Below are 18,839 nucleotides of genomic sequence, written 5' to 3'. Positions count from 1 at the left end.
AATTCAGAGCAAACAGACCTACTGTAGTGTTCGGTCCTCTGCGTAGCATGACAGCATGAAATATTTGGGCTCAGCACCTGGTCCAGCGTTCTCCATTGAGTGCTGCCAGGATGACATGTGGCCTCACTGCAGAAGACTTGGGGGCTGGAAAGACTATGTTAGGAGAGCCAATGTTACTAGACCTCAAGGAAGGTGTGAACGGAGCAGCAAAAAAGGTCTTGGTATGAACTGTTAACACATTAGCCTTAAAACAGCTAAACCAAAACCAAGGTTAGAAAATGTGTTTCTATTCCTTTCGACATGGCAGAAAACCATCCTGCGCAAAGCTGGATGCACTTGGGAAAATTTGTTAGGCTGAAAGTTACGTGTGACAATTCTGTTTGTGCATTGCGGAGCTTAAAACATTATTTTTTTTTTTTAGAAACAGGTAATCATAAAAATGAAAGGCAGTTAGTATAGGTCTTAAAGCAATCAAGAATGTGGAAAAGAATATGTCTTTCAGCAGCAGGTCCAAATTGAATTGTCAACAGTATTGGTGTTCTCCAGACACCTTGACTCCAGGAGGACCTCTGTATGGGTCTCCATCTGCCTTCCTCTCTGGAGGAAAAAGCTGATTGTATGGTGCTTAGTAAGTACAGCAGTGAAGACACATGAAGATTTCAATTAGTTAACCAGAGTATTTTTTTTTTTAAATTTTGCTCTTTACAGGGGGGATTTAAATTGGGAAAATGATCCACTGCAAAATCTTGAGGGTTGGAGCCGAAGTGACGTGCAGAATCTTCATGCTGTCAGCTCAACCTGTTCGTACATATGCTGAGTGTGGCATATTTAACTGCAGGTTAGCTTGGGAGCTTGTAAGCTTTGAGGTTTTGTTTTTCTTTAGTGTTTGGTAGCAAAATATTAAGATAAAAATACTAAAATAGCAAAAAGGTTTTACACTTAAAATCTGTCATCCAGTCTTCCTGCCACTTTACATCACTTCGTGTAATTCCTGTGGGACAGCTGGTACTGTGCCAAGTTAATCTTGATTTCTGCTTTGGTTTAAAGCAAGAAAGGATGAAGATTGCAGACTTGAAAGGAAAGGAAATGTGCAGGGATAGAATCCCTAACAATTGTCAGAATTCTGTATTCAGAGGGGTAATTAAATCACACAGTACACCAGTGCCAGGAGCTCAGCTTGAAATAATTTGCAAACCTGGTAGAAAAAGGGGATGGCCACAGAATTGCTGTTATAGTCTTTTTGTCTTTTCTTGTCTTGTCTTTTTTTTTTTTACTTTTTTTTTTTTTTTTTTACTTTCTTGGATAGAAGAGGGAGTGAGGCGCACTTATTTTGACAAAGAAGGACCTGATCTGGGGAGCAGGCCAAAACCAAGATGATGTCTGTACACTTTAAATAGCACATCCTCTTTCTGTTTGCTTTTATATGTATGCTGGGATTTTTATTCTGCTGGTTAAGTTTGGCTATATCTGTCTGAACAAAACTGTAATGTTTTTTTCCCCTCTTTTGGTAGCTGCTTCGTGACAGAATAAAAACTGGATGTGAGTTGTGCATTGTGAAGTGATTGATGTGTGCTTGTGCAGCTTGTAGCACTATGAGAAACACAGGTGCAGCTGCTGATGATGTTTGCTAGAAGTAGATTGAAAAAGCAAGAAAATGAAATTGTGCTTCTGCACAGAAAACCTGTTGTAAAACTGTGGGGCAGGAAGCAATTCCGGAAGCACAAACTCCATTTGTTTCTGCGGGACAAAATGAAGAGGCTTCTTCAAGGCCAGGTAGATGAGAACCCAAACCATGCTCATCACTGCCAGCTCTCCCCGTTAGAGATTGAAACAGACATGTTTGTTTGTGGAATAAAGAGGAGCTCTGCAAGCACTGAATTTTCCACTGCTGGAGGGGACTTTCATCAGGATGGAGGATGTGATTCCAAGGGAGCGAGTGAAGTGTGTGTTGGTGAGGTGGAACTGAACTGGGATGGCTATGTAAAAATACCGTGCTCGGTTCAACAGAACAAGAAGGACTTTCAGGGAAATTCTTCTGATGGTTCAATGCAGACCTCTTCTGAAAGAAAGGGCAGAGTGTCTGAGGGTCAGGACCTTTCTTCCCTGAGTGTTACCATGAGCTGGAGAGAGGTAGCTGAAAGGCAAGGATGCTTTCCCCAGGAAAAGCCTGCTTCCTACAAGAGCCGTAGAAGGCAATCAAGAGATCGCTCAGCTGATGTGGTTGATTATATTGTTAAGGAGCTCCAGGGAATAAGTCGCATCCAGACAGAGATTGCAGAGCTCCGGCAGCACCTCACCTTGATAAAAGGCTCTGTGGATGAAGTCTCCAGCTGTGTGGATACGGTCTTGAGTGAGATAGAAGGCCTGCAAGGTGGTTCCACTGGCAAAACCCAGGGTACACATGCCCGAGAGCCAAGCAGGGAGGTACACAAGGAAGAACCAGTACTGTATTTTTATGGCATTCCAGAAAAAGACGGGGAAAACACAGTAGAGCTTATCTGCAGCTTCTTGTCTGAATATCACTGTTTCAATGGTATCCAGTGCAGTAAGTATATAAAAGATGCTTACAGATCAGATATTGGTACAGGCAAGCCATTAATGCCAAGACCAGCAGTTGTGAAACTTGTCAATTCTGAACAGAGGGACTTCATTTTACAGAAGTCTATCCTTCTGCAAAGCTCAGGGGTCCGGATTGCTACCAGTGAAGAGCAAAAGCGGCAGAATGGCCAGAGAGGGCACAAAACAGATTCAGTCTCTTTGCAGTCTGGTGTTAAGAAAAATCATCGCAACTCAGCGAGTCCTGATGCAGCTCAGAGAACTGATGCAGTTGGACACCTTCAAATGGATTCATGTCAGGTTAAGTGTAAAAACACAAGCAGGAAAACACAGTGCATAGTGGAGAGACTTGATTTTGTGCAGAAGTCAGCCTTGACTAAGAAAAGCAACTCGATACCTGAAACTGGGAAGGAATCACAAACAATAACCTGCAGTGAACAGCCTTCAGGTGACAGTGACACTCACCAGGCCTTTCATGAACCTCCACAAAATCCACAGGTGACCAATTTGGCCAAATTGGGTGATGGAGATTACTGCTGCTCATCTGACTCTTTGGGCCGTGGAAGCCAGAAGTGTGCTTCAAGCAATGGTAGTGAGCGCAAGCGTGACACTGAAAGCATCACTGAGAATTGTTCTTCCCTTCTAGATAAAGATGAGGGAATAACTGCAGAAGAAGTTGAAACAGACTGTGATACCCCATGCAAATTTACCAGTGCGGAGAAAGCTGATACTCAAAGAGAAGACATTTCTAGTGGGGTCACAACCATTAGCTACGATCATACAACAGATGAAATGGCTGATAGTAGTGATAGCTTGAAAGATATGATCCAAATGGACCTGAATGACCAAGATCCAACTGATCAGGTCTTTAGGGATGTCCTGGAAAATTCCCAGTATTTCCTTGACCATTCCCGGGATAACATTGATCTTGTAGACATGAAGTTCTACACTAATAAGCTTGGGAAAGCTATTAATCACTTCAGGTCTGCTCTGCAAGTGGTGTTTCACAAACTGGAGACAAGCGATTCTGAAATCCTTTTGGAAAATGATAGTGGCTTGCAGATGGATGATGACAATACACCTGTGCTGACCAGTTCAGGTATGTGTGGCAGCTCTGACAACTTCGCAGAAACCCCTCCTAGTCAGTCCTCTGAGAGCCAGGCAAACACAACTGTCAACAGTGAAGCATCTGCTCAGGTGCAGTTTGCCTCTTCCGTTCTTTCCTCTGTTCCACATGAGCCTCCTGTTCCCAGTTTGATGCCATCATCTGACTGTGAAATCCTCGCTGGGCAGCGCTCACCTCCTGAGGAGCTCGGAGCAGATGTGAACTCTCTACCTGAGCCAGCAAAGGAGTGCAGACCCATGAGCCTTGACAAAGTGTGCGCAGAAACCATCTACCTGAACAAATGCATCAACAATTTCAAAAATGTGCTGAGGGAAAAGAGGCAAATGCGTAGGAGACTCTTAAAAGAATTAGCACAGGAAGGAAACTGGATTTCTGCTGAGGAGACAAATTCAGGTAAACCAAAAAAATACTTTTAAAGAGATGTCAAAATCTAATATTTGTGCAGCCAGTAGGCAACACCATACTCTCTGGGTGAACAGTTTATTAGAGGTTGTGAGCAAATAATTAAAAAGGCAAGGACGTATGGTATACAACAGCGCTGACCAAAAAAAGCCCTAAAATTTATTGTGTAGCACACTCTAGGTTATGTAAGTTAGTAAGCTTAAAACTAAGAAATTAAGAAATGTAAGTTAGTAAGCTTCACCTCTTTTTTTTTTTTCTTTTTTTTTCTTTTTTTTTTTTCCCCCAGAGAGAGGGAGATTTGCAGTGCATCTTCAAAATAGCAGGTGTTAGGGTTTTTCGTCATAATTCGTGACTTGGTTTCTTTTTAAATATAATAGTTAAGACATGTGATAACAAAGTGTGCATTTGAGCTAAAAGTAGCCAGATTTACAGTTTGGGGAATTGAATGGATCCAGACTTCAAGTGGCTCCATCACGAAGTGGGAGTTCTCAGTGTTTAATCACTGCTAGATGTTATCCTAGTAGAGACCTTAAAAATTAAAATAAAATTTAAAAAAAAATATTGAGACCTGTGCTTTGGTATTGTTTCCATGACTTGTCTGTGAGATGGGAAATTTTGCACTTCTGTGGAGCTACATCCCTTATTGCCAGCACAGATAATGAAGTGTTTGACCACAGCAGATGTGAGCTGATACAGTGGTGGAGCAGTGCCGGATAACACATGCCTAAGGATGTGAGAGGTAGAAGTGACCAACATGTTTTGATGGGCTTTGATATGGTGGAACGAAACCTAACCTTGAAATGTAGGTTCATCTGCCCCCTCCCTCACCAGGTGGTGAGAAAACTTCGGTGATGTCGTCTCTGTCCAAACCACTACACAGTTAAGGGAAGAGGCTTTGTATCAAGAGTGGAAGATACTAGAAGTACAGCTTGAAATCTTCACATCCTTATTGTGAACCTCCTTGTATCAAGTATTTTGTTCACTTTTCTCCTTGCAGTTGTGAAAGCTAGTCGGAATAATCAGAGAGCTCTTTTTCCCATTGAAAAGAGTTTATTTGCTCCAAGTGTCTTTTCCAGTGACTGCTTTTGCTGTGAAGAAACAATCTGTCAATCTGTGTCTGACTTCTGTACCAGTGACCTTCTCAGTTATGCAGATCACAAAGCTTGTAACCAGCTCTTCACTTACTTTGAGGTCCTTAGTGTGGAGTTCAGACAAACAATAGGTTTTTAATGAGGGAAACACTAGGATTTGTTAGCAGGCTCGGCACAGCTACATATGTATTTTTGTGCTTCAAGGGAATGTTTAGATTATTAAAGTATAGATCATACAGATGAAGCTGATTTTTAATTTTTGTTATTATTATTCAGAAAGCTATTTTTATTTTCTGTTAATTATTTTCTTTTTTTTCTCCCCTCGTTTTTGCGTACTGCTCAAGTCCTGGACATATGTCCTAATTTTAGGACCCAAGGGAACAGACAGCGGTTTGGATTAGCATTTGCCACAGAGCAGCAAAAGTACTGAAGTAACCTATTTTTGAATGTGAGAGGAGGCTGCTCATCTTAGCAGAATTTGAGCAGTACAGGCATGTTCACAGAGTGAGAAGCAGCCAAACCAGTTAAGGCGGGGGAGGATCACAGCTGGACTTCAGTACCTTAGGTCTGACTCTGGGGTGGATTGACATTCCTGAGCCTCCCTGGCTCAGCTCTCCTGAACATCATCTAGTGACATGACAAAGAGTTGATGCTTGTTGGAAACCCATGTAAAGGCATATCTATATGGTATATATGACAATTGAAGTTATAAGTATGGGATGAAATCATGATGCTCTGAGAGACAGGAGGAGTCTAAAGGAGTCAAGAGTAGTGGAAAACACGGGATAAGGGATGAGAAAAGGGAGAGAACTTTGGGGAAAAAAACCCCAAACTGGAGGAGACATCAGAAAGCAAAGCACCCCAGACGATCAGAGCAAGGCAGAGGCGCTGGGAAGGGAAGAACATGCCTGTCCAGAGTGGAGGTCAAGGGACCTAATCAAAGCAGCGGTGCTCATGCAGCACGGAGCACGTGGGCAAGGAAGCAGTGGGTGAATAACCACTTGGCAGTAGCCAGAGTGAGAAAAGGGGATGACAGTGCTGCCAAGGGCTGTAGAGCACAGTAAACTTAACCATGTAATATGCCAGTTCGAAATAGGATCGTTTTGGCATGCATTTTCCAAGAAAGTGAAGCAACCGTTTCATGTGCTTCTTCACTGTACTCAAAAGAAGTTTGAGCCAAGCTCTTGTTTTCTTCCTTTGGAAAAAAGCATCATACACTGAATGCAATGAGAGGTTGTTGGTTTGCTTTTTTTTCCCAGCTGCAGATGAGTGTTTATGTCTTTACTTTAAAAATATGATTTGTTCTTAATAGGCTTTTTAGGTTCCTGAGTTGGGTTCACTGAAAACCCAGTTCTGCCTGCTGGCTTTTTGATTCTGAGCCTGAACTGGTGTATTACTCATGCCTCCTTAAAAGTTCAGTTCAAGGTATGTTATTAAATGTGTTTGGCAGCAGTCTGCGGCAAAGGAATGGATAATAACTTAGGAGGTGTTGGTAAATCTGTGTGTTTTGGTGAATCAGAGATGATGCACTGGCATAAAGGTTTATTTATAGTTGTACACAGATGCAAATTACCAGCACAAATTAGAATTTGGCAGATGTGTGTAAGTAATTGTTGTTATATTGTTGAACAAAAAATTCTTCAATTTGAAGTCAAAAGAGAAAAAATAAAATAATCCCTGAAAATCTGAGCAAGCTTTTAAAGTTTTAATTTGGGGGGGGAGCGGGCAAGCGTAAGTGAATTTGAAGACAGTTTGACTTTGTGTATGTTTAAATAAAGCCTTAAAATGGCAGAGATTTTTGTAGATGTAAATTGACTCCTCAAAAGTAGAATAGTGAAAGAATTCTGTGATGAGGGTTTAACCAATTTAGTCACTATTGATGATGCTGTGAGCACACCTGTTATAATGAGACATGATCAGAAGATTTTAAATCTTTGTCTGCAGCTTCTCAGAGCTTTGTCAAACTTATTGGCCTGAAACGGTCCCTAACAGCTTTAAACTGAAGGGGCTCAGAAATCAAAAGATAAATATGGAATTTAAGCCAAAATAATCCTTTTTTTTTTTTTTCCCCCAAATGAATCTAATGCAAGACTTATTGCTTTGTGTTTGTATAAAAATAAGCTTGACCTACATTTGAGAAGCTCTAGTGCTCTCAGGCCTTAAAATTTGGCAGTGCTAGTCTGTGTCAAAGATTTTCTGTGGAAAATCAACCCGAAATGAGTGGAGTGAATAAGCTTTTGAAAAAGGTGTAGTTTGCGTATGCTCACTGATGGCTTGCTACAGTTGAGCTGTTGTGCTGCCCGAGACTCTATCTGTCCTCAGTGTTTTCCAGCTGGGAGCTAAAGCAGGGCTTTTCCTCTTGGCGCGACTGAGAGCCCTGGCAGGCCTGGGAGGGGACATCAGTCCAGGTCTTCTGCATCTTCTGCCTTCAGAGACTTCACAGGAGACATCAGGAAAGAATCTGGTTCAAATAGGAGTGAAAAACCCAGGAACGAGGGAAGTCTAGATCTTCCTGGGACACACTGAAACAACCCCAGGGACTGAGTCAGGAGAGATTGGGTTGGGTTTGAAGGCTTTGGGATGACCATGCACAAAGAAGGACAGAACCAGAGGTCTTGAAGAGGAATTGGGTCTGCCTAGGTGAGGTTTTGCTTAATAGAGCAAGACAGGCAGGAAGATGGGGTAGAAAATTACTTTAGATGGGGGACAGTCAGAAGTGCCTGTGCCCAAAAAAGCATGTTGTCATCTGAGGCTGGGATGGAACCCCAGGTTTCCTCAGGTTGTCCAGGTTGGCAGGTCTGTGCACAGCTGGCCACCAAAACACGGCACGCCTGCAGCACTGGCCATCGTGCAGAAGACACAGCGTCCTGCTGCTGCCGTTTTCTCCTTTGTTAGCTCCGAAGAAGCAGCCTGCAGGGTGGTCGGGAGGCTTTCCTCCCTGGTGAGGATCCACGCAGGCATGCCTTAAGGTGGAGAGAAGGGTTTTTATTTTAGCTACAACCCAGCACTTCATTTGCCAAAGTTACTTGACTTCGCCTTAGTGATTGACTTAAAATAGCTTCTCTATTTTCCTGTCTTAGTGATTGCATGTGTGTAATTATACCCATATAGACAGTAACTTTGAAAACTATTTTAGCTTTTAAACCAATTTGAGTGGCCCTTGTTGCCATGAAGATATTCCTTCCCCTCCCTCTTTCATATGCAAATGAGTAATATGATTTTTCTGTGCAGATACAGAATTACCTGATTGGAAGACTTAAAAAAAAAAATACCATGTCTGCACCGGAAGTTTTGAGTGTGACTCTCATATAACTTTACTAGCCTTGAAATTGCCTTTCCATAAACATGAGATTTGGTGTAGGAGGCTTCTGGATATATATATATTTTTTTTTTCAGAGGAGAATTGCCTAGATTTATAACACCAGAAAATATCTCCCTGCATTATGGTATTTGCCAAAGCAAAATGTGTTCCATGGGAACGAGTAGTTTCCTCATAATGGGCAAAATGCACAGGGGGCAAGGAGAGGAGGAGGGGGGATGCTTCAGATGCAGGCAGTGGATGCAGTCTGGGGGGAAAAGAGGAACACATCTGTTCCTTTCTGTAATAAATACAGGTTCTCTTTCCAATATTATAAGTAGTAGCTCCCTTTCTGTATTAAGATTACTTAAAATTCTTGAGTTAATTAAACAGGAACTGAAACTCTAAAAATCAGCTCTCAAAAGCCTATGTTCTACTGCATGTGCAGTTATGGATGAAATTTGATTAGTTTAACTTGAGATTAATTAGTAGAGATTAATTAACTGCTATACATTGCAGGAAGCACATGGGAAAACTCTCCGCTGCACAAATGTTTTATCAACTTGCGGCAAATGTTTACCCCACTTTCTGAAATCATTTTACAGATCTCATGGCAGAAATCTGGTCTATTAACTTTTGTTCCTCTCCTTTTTTTGTGTGTTTGGTTTTTTTTTTGTTTTTTTGTTTTCTCCACAGAAGGAGGTAGAGGGGAGCTCCAGGTTGTACGTTGTCCCTTGTAACCAGTATCTCTTTCTGAAACACTTGTTTGTGCATGCCTTGCTTTCATCTAGCCAGTTGCTCCTGTTGAGGCATTGAAGTTCAGTTTAGCATGTTACGGTTGTCAGAGGAATTGTTAACACCGTGTATGAGTTAAGAGTCTGTTCAGTGCATATTACCTTGTATGAAGAGGGAAAGATGAATGCTTAGACAGATCACTTCCCTTCGGTGCTCTGTGGGGTATGTGTAATGTACACAGGCACCGCGTTAGCAGAGTACAAATTGTGTGTCTTGTCTTTTCCAGCCTTCTTCTTTATGAATCTTGTTTAAACCAAGTATTTCATCATTTTGCCTCAGTTGTATTACTTCATTCCATCTCTATCAGATTCATACACATAGATCAATTGAAGTCAGAAATACTGCTGTGGGCTATAATACTGAGATTAAGCAAGACTGGGAGGTGTCTGCTGCAGATCCTGTGCCTTTTTAGCTGGCTACAGGCTGCACTTCGCTTTGAGCTGGGCTGTGTACCCCATGGGAAGGGCAACACCTTTCCCTTAATACCTACAGCTATTGCAGCTCCACTCGTGGACCAGTTGTCTCTATTTATCACCCTGTGGGCAACAGGTCGCTCTTTCCTCCTAAGAGGATCTGCAATGTAACGTCTTACATTGTGTTTGCAACTGTACCTCACATAGAGACATTTCTGGCTTTTGGATGCTCAACAGTTTTATTTTCTTAAATCTATGCTCTGTGGATTCAGTGGCTGCTGTGCTTCTGCCTCTCCCATAGCTGCATGAATCAGGCAAAATCAGCTTCCTGAAGCAGGCTGAACGTTGCTCGGCTTTTGGGCCTCCAAGCAGATCTTATCCTTTGAGTTTGATGAATTTGCATTTCTAAGCTTTATTGGCTAATGTATCAGCAGCTTCATTTCATTCTTACTGGTGAATGTCTGCCCATTAATGCTTTTTCAGGAATGCAGAGATATCTGGGGTCAAATATTGGGGTCAGATTCTATCATCTTCTGGATTCGGTGCAAAAACGCTGAAGCCTCCTTTAAGATGCTTATCTGGCAGCTGGAAAACTGGTACTGGAAGACACATCAGGTGTAAGGAGCTTGATTTGAGGCTCTTCAGTCGTTTAAATCGATGCTGTTGCAGAATACAGTGGATTTAAAATAATCCCTTGGCTTGTTGCAGCTTTGGATTCCTTGTGAAACGTAGCATACTTGAGTCCATGAAAACACTGAACCACAAGACAGCCTGGTTTAATTGTGATGATTTAGTTCAGTCTGATTCTGCTAATACCCCTGAAGAAATGGTCTAATTAGGCATGACCAGAAGTCTAATTTAGGCAGTGGAACAGTTGCTCTTTGTTTTAGCCTGATTGATATTAATCTATAGCTTAAATTGAGGTTTTTGAGGTTTAATAATGAAGCATAGTATTTGAAAACAAGTTAGGATGATGTTCAAAACAAATTAAAAGTCATTATTGATTTTTTTCTTATCTGTTTCAATAAAGCAGCTTTCCGTGTTTTACATCTGGTTTTATCTAAGAGGATAATGTGCGAGACACAGTACTTAAGTGTGATGGGAAGTTACATTGTTAGAAAGCCATTTATGTGGTGGGGGCTAATGGATCTGGGGATGTTCTTCCTTTTCCTTGTGCTGCTCCAGACTTAGTAATTTTTTTATTTTTTTTTAATGCCTCTCTGTCCATTTCGTGGACTTTTTCTTCTACAGAATTATGTAATTGTTCTGTCCGTTAAAACATCTTCTTGTGTATGAGAGAAATTGCAAAATATACAAGCTCTGGCTTGGTTAAATAACTTCTCAAATTACTTGTAAGCCTAGCTGTCGCTTTTCCTGAGTAGGCAAAACTCCTGTTAGTTTCCTTTCTAGGCTTCACCAGACTTTGCCTTCCCTATGACTGAATACTATGACCTCAATGATCATGCCTGTTGACTTGTTTAATCCAAGTTATTAAATTTATGCTACTCTGTCACTGCCATTATTTTGCTAACTGGTTCTTCATTGATAAGAAACTTTTAATTACTTGGAGGAGACCTTTTAGCAACTGATTGCAGCAGTTTTTTTTTTTTTTTTTACTGTCTGTGACAAGCGCTTTCCCGGCTGAAGGTGTTTGTTGGACAGTAGGTGTACAACTGTCATCCATCAGCATCAGAAATAAAATAAATGAATAGAGGTGTGATGGGCTGTTTTGTTTACATTTGCTTCTTCATCTTTTCAGTGTTGTTTTATGTGCTTACTGGAGATTTTAAAAATAAATAAATTCAGATTCACGCTGGTCTGGCTGCTTTCAAGGAGAGATCAAGTGACAGACTGGCGCAGAAAAGTGAAGCACAAGCCAGCAAAACACTTTCTGTGACATGCAACGTGGGGATGTCCAGGTGTTAAACGTATCTTCTTTCTCTTTGTCCTCCCATTTGTTTTGGGAAGGACAGTGCTAAAAACTCTCACTGTCATTCCACTGTTCTCATCTGCCTGTTGTTTCCACTGCTTGCCCAGGCTCTAAGTGAGCCAGGCTGGCCGCATGGGCTGAACTCGAGCAGATCCATGGCTGGTGACAAGACCCAGGGCAGCTACTGGAGCCCTCCTGTGTCCTGGTGGGAGCACTGCCTTCAGAAGGTGCAAAACTCCCCAGCTGCAGCAAATCCATCTAAACAGCATTGCCATTTGCTGCCTTTAAATGAAGGGGAATATGTGACATGTTCCTACGCACATCAGTGGTGTAAACCATGGATTACTTTAACTGGCACTCGCAGAGATGTCTGGACCCTCTTAACCCTCATACCAGCTCTTGCAGGTAATGCAGCCTCTGTGGTTCTAAGGCTACATGTGTGAGTGCAGCAAGGGACTGCAGAGGAATTCTTGGTGACTGCCAGCCCTCTGCCACTGTATGATACTGCGAACCCAATTTCCTGCTTTAAAACTGGCTAGGTTAAATGTAGTCTTTCAAAAGGAGAAGCAGATTGCAGAGCTATCATGGTTAGACACCTTCAAATTTTCATCCTCCGTTTATATTTAGCTGCAGTTGTTCTTCCATGCAGTATGTTCTCCTGTCTATTGAATAAGCACAGAAGAAGGTTTGTTTTGCTAGAGTAAGCAAGCTGTCCTGCTCTCCTGTAGTATTGTGTTTACATCCTTGTGCTGCTTTTGCCATTTTTTTTTTGTGAATTCTTTTTACTTTGATGTAGAACAAACAGATGATACATGCCTTTCTGAAGGAGTCTTGCCAGCAGAGTACAGAGGTATTTATGCTTTTACTTCTATAGAGACATTTTACTGGACACGCTCTGGATGAAATTCTCTCCTTACATGGCTGTATCATAGTGGCTCATGGCCAGTGAGATGACTAGAACTCAAGTCCGTTGTCATGTGCTTTCCTCCACTGAGGAACACCTTGCATGCAGTCAGATTCTCAGCAGGCTTTGGGGCTCTGACCTGTCATTTATGCCATGTTCAGTCCTCCGTTGTTGCAGTCTTCACCGCCATCAGTTCTTTCCATTGGGCATCTGATCTGAGTTCTGTATCAATAATCCTCCTATGTTTGTCATCAGCAGATTTTATCAGCAGATCCTACTTCCACTGACTTCCTTACTGCATTGTCCACGTCTGGCTCAGTTACTGGTTTACCCACCATAAAGCTCCCTACTCCTCAGTTTATCTGACCTTATTAGTGTCACATGGCATTGCATCAAAAGTTTTTTGTTGAAATGAAAATTCCCTTGATCATTCATTTTACTGTCTAAAGAAAAATGGCTGCTTTGTCAAACAAAAAAATACATGTCTTCAAAACTGTTGTGCCCTATATGATATTTTTTTTCCTGTTTGCCAGTTATCTCCATGTGAACTCTTTGCTTTGTGTTTACTCTGAAGCCTTTGAAGCTATTGAAGCCAATAATGAGCCTAAAATAATCTAGATCACCTCGCACTCCTTCCCTCACACACCTTAACTGTGGGGACTGCACTGGCTCTTCTGCTGACTCAAGGCATCATCCAGTCACCCTCGTCCCTCCTTTGATGGATATCAGGTGCTGGTTCTCCGGATTTTCTCAGGGAGAGTGCTGCCTGGAACACATTACCTCTTTGCTTTCAATAGGTGATAACTGCTGTTTCCTCACAGCCATCACCTGCCTTGTCCTGCATCAATATTGTCTCTTACTGAAAGTTCTTTCCTCTTGTGCTGTTGTACCCAGATGACCTTTAATCTGACCCTAAAGAAGCTCTTTCTTTTCTCAAGTTTTCTTTTTATTTGCATGTCTAAAAGGCTTGGCAAAAGTAAATAAAGTACAGTTTGTCTGGATTCTTGGCGCTTTTTACATGGCATGTCTTAAAATCTGGGAGGTGATGGAGGTTTGTTTCCTGATGATGCTTTCAGCCTTTCCCTACATCCATGCTCCTGGCCATTCTTTGTTGACTCAGGGTTGCCTGTAGGAAATGGTTATTTCTCAGTTAGGTAACAGCTTTCCCTGGATCTTTTACCCCTGAACAGAGTTCTTGATGCTCTTGTGGTCTCCAGGCTGCAGTATTGCCCATACTATTTGTGGTCTTTAAGGTCTCAAATATTTGTTGCTAGTATTTAAAGTTTCTCAGATAAACTGATTGAAAACTTCTTTTCAGTAAACATTGCCAGGTTTATGTTTGTCATTCTCTGTCATTTAGCACACCAGAACCAACTGGTGTCAAGCTCAGTCCGGTATAAAGCGTTGCTCCATTTCAGGATTGCTTTCCAGTCACAGCTCTTCCGAGTGTTCGAAGGCAAAGAGAGGGATTTCCTCCCCTGTGTGCTCTGACGGATCTGGTTGCATTTGCTTCATGAAATCTCTCTCTCTTCACCAGCAGTGGATTCAGATCCCTCCAGAGGAGATGCAGGTTTCAGGCTGAGGGGTTTTGGAAGCACAGCTCGGAGTGGAGGGGGGTAGAGCACGATCGGACCTGCAGGTGCTTAGTGCCTGGTGCTGGGCCGTGGATCTGGGCTCCTGCCTGCTCTGCAGGCCTACATGATCATGTGGAAAGGCTGGAGTGACCATTCAGTTATGGATAATGTCATGTTGATCATGCCTGTTTAAAAAGAAAATAACAAAAATGATGTAATCTTCAGATCTGCCTAGCCCTGGAGCTGTAGGAATAACTAATAAAAAGTTCGGATTGCTGCTGTACAATCTGAGACCACACACAGAAACTTGTTTTCCTTGGTTATTTCTGCTCTTGTTGGGAGACCTTGTCTGTCACCAGTGAACAACATGATGTTGCACAGCTCACCCAAAGTACAGGACAAAAAAGAAAAAAACCAAACAAAACCCAACAGCTTTCATTTGGGGCTGTGATTTTTTGTCTTGCATAAAACTGGAGCTTATTTTCTGATGGTTTCCTGACAGACATTCTTTTACTCTGTTGTTATTCTCAGGTTGTGAGTCCTATGTCTGGAAATTGGTTTTCCACTCTGGGCTAATTGCAGACACTTTATACTCTTGGCAGACATAATTGTCTGAGGTTGGAGTGTTACCTATTAGCAGGGTGCCTTGCTTCGTCCTGTTTCTTTCAGGGAGTACAGGAAAATGTTATGAACCGTAAGCTGGAACAAAGGGATTCCCAGTTATAGGTAAACCATTTTCCCCTTATCCCAAAACTTTGGTTTCCTCCAGGGACATTGCAAGTGTTGAAACTCTGATCAGCCCACTGATTTTTCAGCTCTAATCAGTCCGCTGATGATTTCCAAAGAAACAAAACATCACTCTATAAACACATACCTCATATGAATGTAAGAACGTGGTTTGAATTCATGAATATGAATCCTTCCGTCTGCAGTCTGTGGTGTTTTCTATCACACTGTGAGACCCAGTTCACTGCAATCATCTTGCAAGTGGTGGCCCTTGTTTGACACCTGTGGGAAACTGAATACTTGCATATAAATGAGCAGAGCTGCAATGGGGACCTTCCAGCTTAGGGGGCTAAAGAATCTTTGCATTTAAGCATGACCAAAATTCTCAAGTGTTTGTACAAAGTTTCATGTTGATCAGTCATTTGTGCATTTCATACAGGTGTTTTTAATTTGTAACATCTTCATTATGACCATGTTCACAGAAGTGGTGACCTGTAGTAACAGGAGCTCCCCAAAGCTCTTGTTTTTGTTGGGTTGGAAAAGCAAGTTGGTCTTCGGAACTGCCTTTTGAAAGAGGAGGTGCACTGAACAGGCTCTTCAGGTTCCAGTCCTAGGTGTTCGATGAAATCACATAGCCTGTCTGTGTCTGTATGCCTTATCCTGACATGCTGCTGGCCATTGGAGGTGCTTGAATGAGTTTCTGTATGCATTTACCTGCATGCAGTGTGGTCTGTTGTCCTTTCCTCAGAATATAAGTACTTTTTCTGGTGTATTTGGAAACTAACATTGTGTTGTTCTTTTCCCTTATCCCATTTAAGGGTCAAGATGAGGCTGATCCATCAAAACCACCTTGGCTCAAAGGAGGGTAAGTGGTATTTTGAGACCTTATTTCCCCATATTTACAATTACAGTGTACTTTGAGGTCTGCAGTTCAATCTAAGTAAAAGCAGCATTTCTGATGCTTTTAATGGCTGTTTTCAGGAATAATCAAGTGGTCATGCCTCACTTAGGTCCAGGCTGTTGCTGTATTTCAGACTCTCTTGAACAGTTGGAGATGAGCTGTGCAGCTCTTCAAGAGATCAGTGGTTAAGAACAAGTCTATAGTTGTAATGTATAATCTGTAACTTGATGGTGGCGAGTACTTACGGCAGCAGTATTAAATAATCTTTACTGAGCACCACAGAGTAGTAGCCTCGATGAAGTCCTTTTCCCTGAATCAGTGACTGATGGCACCAGGGAAGGGAAACAAGTAGCTCAGAAAGATTGCTGTGTTTTTTACTTTTAGAAGAAAAAAGTAGTTTTGGGGCAGTCTTCTGTTTTTGCAATGATTTCTGTGGTCACTGTAGCAGTCAAAACTGCAGTAACTCTGGAAATCAGTGCAGTTTGTAATTTTTAAAGCAGTGATCATCATGCCCCTTTTGCACAAGTGAGAGTGAGAGGCTATGCATTCCCTCTGCAATGCACTGCTTGCAGCAAATGCAACGGACAAATTCTGATTGTACTTTCAGCACGACACACTGCAAAATAGATGCCAGCACAGCAGCTTCCCTAGAATCCTCTCTGGAAAAACAAAGACAGCAATGCACTTTAAAGCTCCTAGGTTATATGTGCCTTGTATGCAATTAGTGCGGTATGGTTTGGTGTTGGTGCACTCATTAGGAGCTGATGTAGCAGCAGATTCACCCTGAAATCTCAGCAAGAGGTTGGCTTGCTTCACTCACAGGTTCTCATACTACTGAAGGAAGCTTCCTTAATAAAACGGAGTCAGATTGAAGGCTTCATTATACGTCTTTCTGCTTTTGGAGTCTTTGTTCTGTGATGTTGGTGTTCCCACAAAGCATCCTGCACACCTGTGGGTGCCTGGAGCTGCCTAGCAAGCCCACGCTTCCCGAAGGAGCCTGGGACTTCAGTGAGCAGGCTGCTGGAGAACTGGCAATTAGCAGGAGCAGAAGACAGTGATTTATTCTAACTATAAACAGCACCTTCTCCTGCTTTAACAGAGAGACCATGTACTGAGTTTATCGGTTCATGCACACCGAAATGATTTCGCAGCCTGAAAGATGAAGACACCTACAGTTCTGGAATATTTAAAAATTGTTTTGGCAATTCAAGGCAATGTTTGCTCTACTCTTTACTTTTTTCCCTTTTTATGCGAGATAGAACAGTCTGTCTAATGTAGTTTTGACAAAAGTTTGGCTTATTCAATATATCCCCACATGCAGGGGATTTCTATAAAAGGTGCTTGTGAACCTTTAATTCCACCGCTAGACACGTTGTGGCTTATTAGCCACAAAGTATGTTAAAGCATTTACATTTGGAGTTCTTCTTTCATGTGGAGATTAGAACAGTGGTGTACTTTGAAGGGAGAAATCATCTTCTGTCATTGCAAACCATCTTTGCTTGCTTACATTTTCAAGGTTTAGTGGCAGCATCTGTATGATAAAATTTGTATTAAAAGATGAATACACGCTTCAAGCTATTAGCACTTCTAGCATAATGCAACAGTAGCTGCTGGTCTGGAATCACTGGCTTTGGAGATAGAGCTTAAAAAAACCCCAAAAGTGCAATTGGTGTTATGGATCAGTCTCTGGATGTTATATCTCATATCTATATATTTTATTTACTAGTGCAAATCATCTTCTCATTCAAAAATGCTATTCAGTCCTCAATACAGCACTCCATAATAATGCTATAAATATTACATGCATTGCAGAGGGGAGTTACCCTATTACATATAAAGCTACAGTGTGCGTATCTGAGGCACTGTCAGTACTCCTGTCTGTGCAAACACTGTAATTTTAAGGAAAGTAGAGGTTGTGCTTGAATAAAGAGGCTTAGGTAGCTGAATGCACAGCAAGCTGAATAATTCTGAAAACTAAGAATTCTCACTGAAATGTTTTTTTAAATACTAACAAGCTAAAAGCAGGTCATCTGAATGTATAACTGTCTTGGTACCAGGGTACCTCTCTTCAGTGGTGAATATGAGCACCTTTCAAATATTCTTGTTCTCTGTCAGTCTGGCTTAGAGCCGGTTCTATCATAAACCTCAGTCTGTCATAAATATTTTGCAACAAACCAGATCGTAACTAGGTATGTTTCTCAAGCATGATAACTTGTTTAGGCTCATCTTGAATTTATGAACCATGCAGTTTTAATGTTTCTCTTTCCTGGGAAATGTCAGAGTATCAGTTTCCTTTCAATTGAATTAGGGGAGAAAAAAAATCATTGCAAATTGTATAGAAGAGAAGTGTTAATTCCCAGCTGTGGCATTGGCTTAGCAGGAGCATTGACTCTGGATTTTAACTTGTGACCATTTTGTTGTGTCTTTTTGTCTTACAGACTCTCCCTTTCTATTTTGCATATGCTTTCATAACTCAAGTGATTTGACACAAATCTTTGACACAAATCTTCCTATAAGCTGTACTGTGATTTAAATAATGCTGGAATTCTTGGCTTCATCTGGGTGGTCTTCTGTGACACCTATTTTACCCCAAAACAGGGTTGCTAGTATTGGACGGGGATGTAACGTTAGGGCAGCAGACAAAATTCCATGTTCAATCCCAGCAACACTGTTCTTAGTTCTGACAATATAAACACTTTATGCAGATATTTCTTATTTCTTGATGTGGGTCAGATTTTTCTATAATACACCAGAAGGGGATTATTGCAGTGTAACTTGGGCAAAAATATCTTCTGGAATTCTCTACTGGATGTGAGGGTAGCCTCTAGTAAAACCACCATATAGCCTCACTGTAAGGATTTGCAGCGCTGGAAAACTGTTCTCATCTTGGCCAAAGGTTCCAATAGTTTTAATTAACTGCTGTAAATCTCCACCTTTCTCATGTCTGAGTTTGCCTTCCATTCCCAGCTGTGAGGTGTAGTTGTCACAGCTGACCATGGGTGGTTCACGTTCGTCATGTAGGAGCACAGCGAGCGGTGCATGGTGCTGCGGTGCAGATGTGACTCATGCTGCATGCAGAGCCGATGCAGTTCACACAGTTCCATGTGACTGCTCACCTTCCCA

At 41.8% G+C, this 18,839-nt stretch overlaps 1 protein-coding gene across 9 annotated transcripts in view; it reads left to right on the top strand.

The window, feature by feature from the left end:
- UNC13B (unc-13 homolog B) overlaps nt 1-18,839 on the top strand; it is a 214,303-nt gene that overhangs the window by 110,172 nt on the left and 85,292 nt on the right. For 8 of the 9 annotated variants that reach the window (XM_055791161.1, XM_055791157.1, XM_055791165.1 and 5 more), the window contains one exon: nt 15,634-15,680. In XM_055791161.1, the coding sequence (XP_055647136.1) occupies nt 15,634-15,680 (47 nt within the window). Of the gene's footprint in view, nt 1-1,964; nt 4,076-9,169; nt 9,193-15,633; nt 15,681-18,839 lie in introns of those variants that run through there. The other variant, XM_055791166.1, reaches the window with a different exon arrangement.

Source organism: Falco peregrinus, chromosome Z, assembly GCF_023634155.1.
Source record: "Falco peregrinus isolate bFalPer1 chromosome Z, bFalPer1.pri, whole genome shotgun sequence".
In the NCBI taxonomy this organism is placed as follows: Eukaryota; Metazoa; Chordata; class Aves; order Falconiformes; family Falconidae; genus Falco; species Falco peregrinus.
Note: the sequence above shows the minus strand (reverse complement) of the source record. Positions and strands in the feature narration are given on the sequence as shown.